Here is a 10,593-nt window from a genome sequence, read left to right as displayed (position 1 = left end):
GGGTCACAATCCCTTTTTGGGGGTTGAATGACCCTTTCACAGGAGTCACATAGCAGAATCCTGCATATCAGATATTTACATTATGACTCATAAGAGCAGCAAAATTACAGTTATGTAGTAGCGATGAAAAGGATGTTATGGTTGGAGGTGTCACCACAACATGAGGAACTGTATTAAAGGGACACAGCATTAGGAAGGTTAAGAACCAGTGCTCTAATAAAAATGTGATGTCCAAGACACTGAAGAGAAGAAAAACGGTGAACAAGCCATTAGTGCTACATCCATACATTTTTGTTTGTTTGGGATTCTCAAGACAGGGTTTTTCTCTGCAGCTCTGGCCATCCTGGAACTCACTCTATAGACCAGGCTAGCCTCAAACCCAGGACTATGAGTGCCTAAGCCCATACATTCTTAAGATTGTCAAAGTAATATATTTTCAAGAAGTATATCAAATACTTAAAACATTAAGCCAGGCATGGTGGCACATACCTTTAATCCTAGCACTTGAGAGGAAGAAGGCAGATCTCTGAGTTCAAGGCCAGCCTGATCCACAACATTCCAGACCAGCCGGGACTATAGAGAGACCCTTTCTTTAAAAACAATAAAATATGAAAATAAAACTGTATCATTTGCTTCAAAAGTTTATAGTGGCACGCCACTATTAAGTTAAAATACCTAAATTTGCCCTAGAATTCAAGAGAAGATTCCATCCGATTGCCTAACTTCCTAATCATCAATGCTCCATCCTGAGCACCAGGATGTGTCTACCAGACACCAGCTGCTGGTACCTCAGTTGGTACCTACACCTCACCTATACCTCAGGAGCTGGGAGCAGGCCTGCTCTCCTCCAGCCCCTCCACCTCCACACACCTGACTACAGTGCCTGTTCATCTCTCCCTCTCACCTGACAGCCTGACAACACAGGCAGGCCACGTTCTCCTCAGTTCCAGTCCCAGTTCCTGGGCTTCCTTGCTGCTTTCTGCTCCCACGTGTAGCCCCACGCCTCTCTCAGAGCCCTCGTGTTTGCTGTTCCCAGGCACCAGGGAACCTTTTGCTAACCAAAGTACAGGTACATCGACCCTTAAACCTACAAGCTAGCTCACATCTACAAACTTACTCTGAATATACACTTCCAAAACTGTGCACCACATATTCATAAGATATTCATAAGGTTGTTCTTTGCCATACTTCCTTTCTTTTCAGAGCTATTTATTATCTCTCTCTCTCTCTCTCTCTCTCTCTCTGTGTGTGTGTGTGTGTGTGTGTGTGCCTGTATCGGTTTATGCACACTATGGCATTGAGGAGCCTGAGGCCAGAAGAGGGTGTCGGATCCCCTGAAACTGGAGTTGTAGTAGTTGTGGGTAACAAAAACAAACCCTGGGTTCTCTATAAGAGCAGAAAGTATGTGTGGCTGTGGAATGATGCACCTCCCCAGTCTCTCACCATACACTCATAACAAAGTACAGAATACTCCTTGCAAAGGCAAGTGTCCATTTATCAGACTAGGCAAGTAAACCTTTGCACCAGCATTAGCAGTGAGGTGGAAGGGGGGAGAAGAGGGGCAGGTTAAGGCCAAGGAAGAGAGGCATGAAGAAGTATGATTACATACTCAGGTTATGTTGGTAACTTTAAAAAGTATAAAATAATTTTATATTCTATTGAAAGATATTTATATATAATTCTATAGAAAAATGTTTCCTCTTACTATTTGTATTAGAAAAAGAAATTGAAGTATAAATAAATTGCCTGTTTTGAAAAGAAACACAGAAGAGATAACCAAGAAATTAAATAATAATGTTTAGCTATGAAGTGGAAATATAAGATTTTTGGGAATGGATATAGTTTTGACTTTCAAAGTGTGTATTTTACTTATTAGAAAGAAAGAAAGAAAGAAAGAAAGAAAGAAAGAAAGAAAGAAAGAAAGAAAGAAAGAAAGAAAGAAAGAAAGAAAGAAAGAAGAAAGAAAGAAGGAAGGAAGGAAGGAAGGAAGGAAGGAAGGAAGGAAGGAAGGAAGGAAGGAAAGAAAGAAAGAAAGAAAGAAAGAAAGAAAGAAAGAAAGAAAGAAAGAAAGAAAGAAAGAAAGAAAGAAAGAAAGAAAGAAAGAAAGAAAGAAAGAAAGAAAGAAAGAAAGAAAGAAAGAAAGAAAGAAAAGAAAGAGAGGGAGGGAGGGAGGGAGGGAGGGAGGGAGGGAGGGAAGGGAGAAGGAAGGAAGGAAAGGAAGGAAGAAAGGCAGGAAGGAAGGAAAATAAAAAGAAGCAAGCTAGAGGATTAGTTCAACAGTTAAGATCACTTGCTTTTCTTGAAGCCCTGAGTTCAATTTCTAGAGCTGGGTATGTAGCCTCCAAAGCCAGCCTGGGCTAAAGTGAGACCCTGTCTGAAACAACAGAAATAGATGAAAACAGAAGCATTCTGACACTTTTGTATAAAGATTAAAACCACCTAGGGAACAGCAATTATTTATTAAAAATAAATAAATAACAAACATGGCCCAAAGGTGAAAAGACACAAATTTATTAGATTAGAAACCAAAGAATTGGGATAATTATGATTACATACAGAACCCAGCAGTTAGAAATGAAGTCGATTTAGATCTAGCTTGAGATTCTCAGAGCAGAAGTGTCTTAAAACCATCCTGACTCTCCAATCAGTGAACCAGGTAGACCATCGTGTCTCCGATGTCCGTGCGCAGCCCATTCTCAGTAAGGTGAACTTTCTTGCTCACTAGGTCCACGTGGAAAACGGCGTTCTCAGAAATGAGTGTCTTCTCACTGTGCTCTTTCCCCAGGGCTGGAACTCTTCGGGGCCCCAACAAAGGATCATCAAACCTCATCAGTTTCACTTTGGACAGATCTACGGCAGAGGAGATCAGCACCGTGAGCACTTGCAGAGCCACCGTCACAAGCTGGCTGTAACAGCCAGAACAAGCATTTTCATCCCATGTCTAGGACCCAGTGTCAGAAGCAAAGCTAGCCTCTAGTAATCCGCACCCCCTTCCAGTTTTACCCCTGAGCCCAAACAGTCAGATCCGGGGACACATTCGGAATGTGAACCCAAGAGGAGGAAGAACAGTGTCTTTCCAAGTGCTGACCTGTGGTCTAAATCATCTTTACATCTTTACAGCCTTTGCAGCTCCAGGATGCTCTCAGATCTCGAAAGGACCTTTCTGAGCTGCTTTTGGAGAAGTCCCAATCACTGTGAGAAACAGTACTACCTGTTTCTTCTTTTACTCAAGAGGTAAGAAGTGTCTGTAGCACAAGCTGGTGAGAATCAAGAAGAGAAAGAGCAGGCATGTGGAGCTGCAGCTGTGAGACCTGCTCTGCTGTGACCTGCATTTGGTCTGCTGCTGCTGCTGCTGCTGCTGCTGCAGGCTGGTTATATGGTTCCTGACTAAAAACAACGACGACACAACACCAGCCAAATAAGCACTTGCCCTATGAATATGATTTAACAATCAGGTCAAGAAGTGTTCATTTAAACAATTCTGAGACTTCTCAACATCAAACAATTCTTTTTTTATATGGTGGGAAAACACTGACGCAAATCCGAAGTGCTCCTTCTGGGTCTGTGTCGCTCTAAGGATAGTGTGGCCAGTCGTGCTTCCCCTGCCCCACCCCAAAACACATTTTCTACATTACTTCTAAGCTGTTCTAAAACATATCACTGGGTGGTCTGTGAGCTGCATTCCCTCCTAGTGTCTCAGGGGGGCAAAGCTTAGCTTTGTAAGGGATAAGAGATAAAAGAAGACATTAATGGAGCTGGCAGCCATGTAAGTCCAGAATATAAGTCTTGCAGGCATTTTGTTCTCTCTGGGAAACAAAGACAGGAAGGTAGCAAGTTTAGAGAAGAGCTCTCGGGGCTTACAGAGCAATTACCTGCATCTGCCAACAAAGCAAACCCAGCAGCGAGTGCTCGGAGCCTCTGCAGAGACCTTACACAGCCTGCTCCAAGACAAAGACAAGCCTGAAAACTAAAATCGGACACAGGCAGGCAGAGCCTCACCACAGCCTTCGTATTCGCACGGATACAATTCACGGCAACAGCTACCATGATTTCATCTGTGCATCGGTGGCACCGAGTATTTTGCTATAGATGTAGTAATAGGTTCTGTCAGAAGATTTTATATATTCACTGCAGCTCTCTCTAACAGTCTTCCCTCATCATTTCGACCAAATCTAATTCAAACTATTTCAAAGAAACCTTAATACTCAATCGGGCTTCTGAGTGACAAAATACATTTGATTTGATGTTTTGCCATGTAGTTTATTACTGCCAATAAATTTGTAGGGCTTTCTTAGTGGCCTTCCTATCTGTTCTTATCCTCCATCTCTCTCATCACTAAAAATGTTGAAATTTAAGTCTGCAACTACACAAGGTTTAAGGCACTTAGAGAAAAGATAAGAGTGATTGGAAGGCCCTAGGGACTGATGATACGCCAATGGAGCCTTACCTCCAGTTTATTAGTTCACATGTGGCTTGGGTGTGAGTTATTTAAAGTCATTATCATCAAGACTTTCCCACTGGCTTCTGTGGAGTGAAGTGACGGTTTGAGCCAAGTGTCTCCTGTGCCTAGATCATAATCACCCTCAATACAACTGGCACTAATTGGACTGCTTGCTGTCTACTGCAGCATACAGACTATGAAGTATGGTATTGAATTGAACTGCTTGTCTATCCCACATATTCAATATGTACATATCAAAGCAATCTGAGGGCCACTGGAGAGAATCAAGGTTAGATCTCTTCTGTGGATTCTCACATGAATGTCAATTTCAAACTTTGCTAATGCTATCCATTTTCCAAAATTTACAGCAGTTTCTAAGACCAAACAAAAACCTGTATTATTCACAGCTGGTATGAGTAAAGAGATAGGAGCTATGCCAGATTCCGTGAGAACAGACAACGGATAGGAAGCAATGCCAGACCCACGCTGAGCAACTCAGTCAGTGCTCTGAGTGCCTTGAATAGGAACGCTGAGTTAACATCTTTTTTAGTTATTAATTTATTCATTTTGTGAGTGTGTAGCACACGCCACAGCATGCATGTGTATGTCAGGGATGATTTGTGACAAGTTTCTCCTATTCTACCACACTGTGAAAACCAAACTCAGACGATCAGGTTGGCAACAAATGCCTTTGCTCCCTGTCCCTGATTTAACACTTCATAATACCGTTTACAGTGCAGGGATACATCCTCTAGTATACTACAAACACATAATAAGGACCCATGGATCCACGCAAAAACCCATTTTCTTTAAAAGCTACTCTAATGTCTTTCAGGGCAACAAGTTTTTCCTGTTATGAAATCTGATTAAGACTAAACAGAAGCAATACAAATGAGAAGGCATAGATACTCATAGATACTCATTTTGAAGTTTTTCCAAATTTCAAGTCCTGCTTATTTGTTTCAAAGGTACATCTACCATTCTATGGTATTTCACTGACTAAGGAAACATAATAAATGCCTATATGGCTACAGAGATGGCACGATGCTTAAGACACTGCTCTTGAGAAGACCGAGGTTCACTTCCCAGCACCCCTGTCAGTGGCTTGTAACCACCTGTAATTCCAGGGATCTGACAGCTCTTTCTGGCTTCCATGGACATCTGCACTGGTACATATACATAACTCAGGCACTTGCAGACACACATAAAATAAAATAAAAATATCTTTAAGAATGTAGATGAATCTTGGAAAACTCTGTGGGGGGGCAGTGTATGCATATATATTACATGTATGTGGGTGCATTCACATTTACATGTGCACATGGGGACCAGTGGTCAATGCTAGGTGCCTTCCTCTAATACTCTCCACCTTATTATTTATTAAGAAAGGATCTCGGGGGTGGGGTTGGAGAGATGACTCGGAGGTTGGTTAAGAGCACTAACTGCTCTTCCAGAAGTCCTGAGTTCAATTCCCAGCAAGCACATGGTGGCTCACAGCCATCTGTAATGGAATCTGGTGCCCTCCCTCTTCTGGGGTGTCTGAAGACAGCTACAGTGTACTCACATAAATAAAATAAATAAATCTTGAAAGAGAGAGAGAGGGAGAAGGAGAGTGGGAGGGAAGGAAGGAAGGAAAAGAAAAGAAAGAAAAGAAAGGAAGGAAGGATCTCTCTGAACCCAAGCTTGCTATTTCAGCTGGACTGGCTGGCTATCTGAAACCTATTTGTCTGCACACATCTTTAGGCATTAGAGTTACAGACTTTTAATGTAGGTACTGGGAATCCAAATTCAGGCCTTCACATCTGCACAGCGCTACTTTACAAACAGTGATCTCCCCACACCAACCCATGGGAGACATTCTACTTAGTGAAATAAGCTTAACAAGAAAGGGAAACTACCCAGGCAGTGGTAGAGCACTCCGTTAGTGTCAGCACACCGGAGGCAGATGTAGACGGATCTGTGAGTTCAAGGCCAACCTGGTCTACAGAGTGAGTTTCAGGACAGCTGGGGCCACCCAGGGAAACCCCGTCTCAAAAAACCGAAGGAAGGAAGGAAGGAAGGAGGGAGGGAGGGAGGGAGGGAGGGAGGGAGGAAGGAAGGAAGGAGGAAAGGAAGGAAGGAGGAAAGGAAGGAAGGAAAAATACTGTTGGGTAAAGTGGCACATGCCTGTAACTCCAGCTACTCAAGAGCCCTGGCAGGAAAAGGGCTCAAGTTAGGTCAGAGCTGAGTGAGATATTATCAAAAAAACAAAAACAAAAACCAAAAAACCAAAAAAATGTATGGCTTTAAAAAAAAAGCTTATTAATAAAATGCATCTAATCTTTAGAATACAGATACACCATCCTACTTCTGTGAAGTGCCTAGATTAGGTGACAAGGTGAAGGAAGCATGGTCACAGGGACTAGAAGGGAGAAGGAAGAGGCCAGATTAGCAGGTAAAGGCTTCAGGTGGGACTATGAGAAATTCTGTAGTTGGACAGTGTGAATGCAGTCAGTGACTGAAAAATGGCTCCAACAGCCAAGCATGGCGGGCCACATTTAGAATCCCAGCACTCAAGAGGCTTAGAAATCCAGGCTAGCCTGAGCTAAACAATGACATCTCAAACAAACCAAAAAAGAAAAGGAGAAAAACTGGCACATTTTATATTTTCAAGTATTTTACTACAATTTAAAGCCATGTTTATAAATAATAAAACCCCCTAACTAGTACCCTGTGGATAACTATACTTATGGTGAAACACAGTGGGCTCTCTCCTCTGCCCAACACACTTTCCTCGACTTCACAGGGCCCATCTAACAGTATTTTCTCCATCAATGTGCCCACAAGCACCACAGCTGAAGCCCTCCCCTCCCCCATGCCTGCATCTTCACTCTTCTCACAGACTGAGTACTTTCCACTTCAGGCAGGTGCTTCAATAGCTTCGTCCCCTACCCTTCCACTACATGAAGCTCCTAACCAACTGTGTTCAGTGGAATCCTCAAAACCCTGGATGTACAGCATACACATTGTTCCTACACTCCACATATGATGTCCAAAGGGCAGGAAACAAGAACAGAGCACAAAAGACACGCGAGAACAAATCCAAATCTTCTACTTTAACAAAATGATCACTCTAAATACAGTTCCATAAATCAGGTTATTGTTGGGGTTTATGAATATAAATATCTTTTTTTTTTTTTTTTGGCTTTTCGAGACAGGGTTTCTCTGTGTAGCCCTGGCTGTCCTGGAACTCACTCTGTAGACCAGGCTGGCCTCGAACTCAGAAATCCGCCTGCCTCTGCCTCCCAAGTGCTGGGATTACAAGCGTGTGCCACCACTGCCTGGCTTATAAATATCTTAAATAAATGTTTATGCTGGGCTGGTGAGATGGCCCAGTGGGTAAAACTCTTGCTGCACAAGCCTGACCACACAAGGCTGATCCTCAGAATGTAAACGTGGAAGGTGAAACCAACTCCACATATCACACGTATAAGTGCCTAGTCATATCACACAATCATTTAAAAGAAAAAAAAGGAAGAGCTTATCCAGTTAAAAAAATTATCCAGTTCCTTTTTTCTGAGACAGGCTCTCACTGTATATCCTAGGCTAGTCTCCAGATTGACCTCAAACTTTTGATCAGCCTACTTCACCCCCCAACCCCCAATGATGGAACTATACTTATGTGACATCAAGCCCAGGCTAGACATTTTTGATAGGGCCACCAAGATGGTTCAGTAGATAGAGATGCTTACACAAGCCTGATGACCAGACAGCTGTCCTCTGACCTACATATATATCCATGTGGACACATACATAGCAAATAAAAGTAATTAAAGTTTATTTCAAAAGGAAAGTGCTGAAGATATAATTGAATGGGAGGCCCCTTGCCCAGTATGTATAAGAACCTGGAATCAGAACCTAGCACTGCAAAGAAATGAATAAATTAAAATAAATTTAAGAAGAAGGCCCATCCTGGGAGAACACACCTCTAATTCCAGCAGTTAGAAGGCAGAGGCAAAAGTGCCACAGGTTCAAAGTCAGTCTGGTCTACATTGTGAGTTCCAAGTTACTTAAGACTGCACAGTAAGCAAGCATACCCATCCCCTATAGTCTCCCAAGCAGCGCACGCACGCACGCACGCACGTACACGCTGTCGTCTAAAAGAAACAATCTTAGCATTAATGAGTCTTAAAACCTCTGAAGAAAGGTAACATAGAGGCACGCTAACCCACCTCTCACACAACCAGCACCAGGTGAGAGCGGCACCCACTCTTCATTCACTTGATGCATTGAGGATGAGGGAAGCACACCGATCTCGCTATGTTTGTAAGAGCATCTCCAGAGAGGTGTAAATGAGGAGAACCCAACTCTGGATGTGGGCGGCACCACCCCATGGACTCGGGTTCCTGAGAAAGGAAGTCCTCATCTCATGCTTCCCGACAGCAAATGTACTGTGACCTCAGGTTCCTGTCCTTGCTGTCAGGCCTTGCCTCTATACACCCTCAAGCCAGAGCCAAAATCCATCTTTCCTTCCTTCAATTGCTTCGAGTCAGCCATTTTTTCATTGCAACAAGAAAACAAATACACTGAGTACTGAAAAGGGAAGCCACAGCCCTCAGGAGGCAGAGACAGGCAGGCCTGTGGGTTTCAGGAAACCTGGTCTACACAGCAAGCTTCAGGCCAGCCAGAGCTACACAGTAAGACCCTGCAAAGGAGTAGGGAGGATGTTTATACTGACTTTAATCACAAAATATGCTCTTAATCTAGATCAGCAACTGAGATTGTTTATGTAATTTGCCTGGAGAAACACTGTTTAAAAGAAAAAATATAAGCTTTGGTGTCAAACAGTTTGAATTCTAGACTTGAGATTTTCCAGCTAAAGAAACTCAGCAAGTTCCTTAACCTTTGTGAGCCTGTTTCATTATCTCTAGGAGGGGATAACAATGCTGATGACACTTAGGCTGTAAGCTGCAAAAGGCTAAGGCATGGAAAGTGCACACACACTGCTACTCTCTCTCCTCTTACCGAGGGAGAGACCACAATGGTCAACTTAGTTTAGAATACTAAGGGTATGTGTTCCCTGACTCTGAATTGCCTTGTCTCTAAGAGACACAAATCACTTGCTGTATTTTAGAACCAGTACTCTAGGATACTGAAAAAAACCTAATCCAGTGCATTCATGACACTGAAAGAGAATGCCCTTGGCTTAAGTGACACAGCAGATACCAAGCTACCTCACTTCCAGCAAGTCAAAGAGATTCTAGGTCTCCAGTTCTGGGCCCAATTCTCTGTCCTTTCTACACCACTGTCCTTTCTAACTCATCAGCATACTAGCTTCTGCTAAATAGGGGTTTCCAGGAAACCCTTTTACCTTTGATTCCTCGATCCGTTTTCGTCAAGCGTCTGATTATGGACTCACAGCTATCTCCTTGCCTGATTTCGATTTTGGTTGAGAAGTGCCCACTGGATGGCTGAGGATTTACTAGGGAAACTGGCACACCAGGCTAGAAGAGGAAAAATACAAGTTATGCCACATCAAACTTGAATACTGTCAAAAAACAAGGGCCATTTCTACCACATTTCTATACCCACTAAAAATATTTCTAATTCTGTATTCTAAAATTATGACCAGGACAGTCAAATATGAAAGGGAAACTATCTAAGTTCATATCTATACCAAGATGCCTTGGTGTATGGATCACAACCGCACATACTAACGCTGGTGACACACCAGAAGACTAAGGACATTTTCTCCACTACCATCATTTGTTCAGCTTCTCTATGATAGGTCAGGCACGGGAAGAAGCACTTTACCGACTTCCATATGCTCAAAGGGAATATCATGGCTGTATAGTGAACATTTATTCATTTCTTCCCAAAATGACTGCATTTCTGCAAGTCATACCGTGAGACAATGAGAGAATCATCACAGAACGATAATATCAGAAGGTCTCCAATGTGATTCCCTTACTCTTTCTAAACAGACCTGTTTTCAATTAAATGTGGTCAAAGCAACCACGTTCCTATGTCCTCCAGTGGAGTCTTAATTGTAGTCCAAATCTGAATGGATTCCTGGAGGCTCAATAGAATCTGTAAGACTTTTATACTTCCTCCGATAATGACAAAAAAGTACAGTTCCTGCATTAATTAAGAGCTCTTGCCTGGTTTACATC

The 10,593-nt window shown here is 42.7% G+C and overlaps 1 protein-coding gene across 1 annotated transcript in view; it reads right to left on the bottom strand.

The window, feature by feature from the left end:
• Positions 1–2,495: 2,495 nt before the first annotated feature.
• Positions 2,496–10,593, bottom strand: part of Lars1 (leucyl-tRNA synthetase 1) — a 50,667-nt gene continuing 42,569 nt past the window's right edge. Inside the window, exons 31-32 of the mRNA XM_052155216.1 lie at positions 9,792–9,924; positions 2,496–2,850 (exon numbers count right to left, since the gene is read on the bottom strand). Of these exons, the coding sequence (XP_052011176.1) occupies positions 2,645–2,850; positions 9,792–9,924 (339 nt within the window). The 3' untranslated portion in view covers positions 2,496–2,644. The remainder of the gene's footprint in view (positions 2,851–9,791; positions 9,925–10,593) is intronic.

This window comes from Apodemus sylvaticus, chromosome 13 (assembly GCF_947179515.1).
Source record: "Apodemus sylvaticus chromosome 13, mApoSyl1.1, whole genome shotgun sequence".
Lineage (NCBI taxonomy): Eukaryota > Metazoa > Chordata > Mammalia > Rodentia > Muridae > Apodemus > Apodemus sylvaticus.
This window is presented reverse-complemented; position numbering and strand designations above follow the sequence as displayed.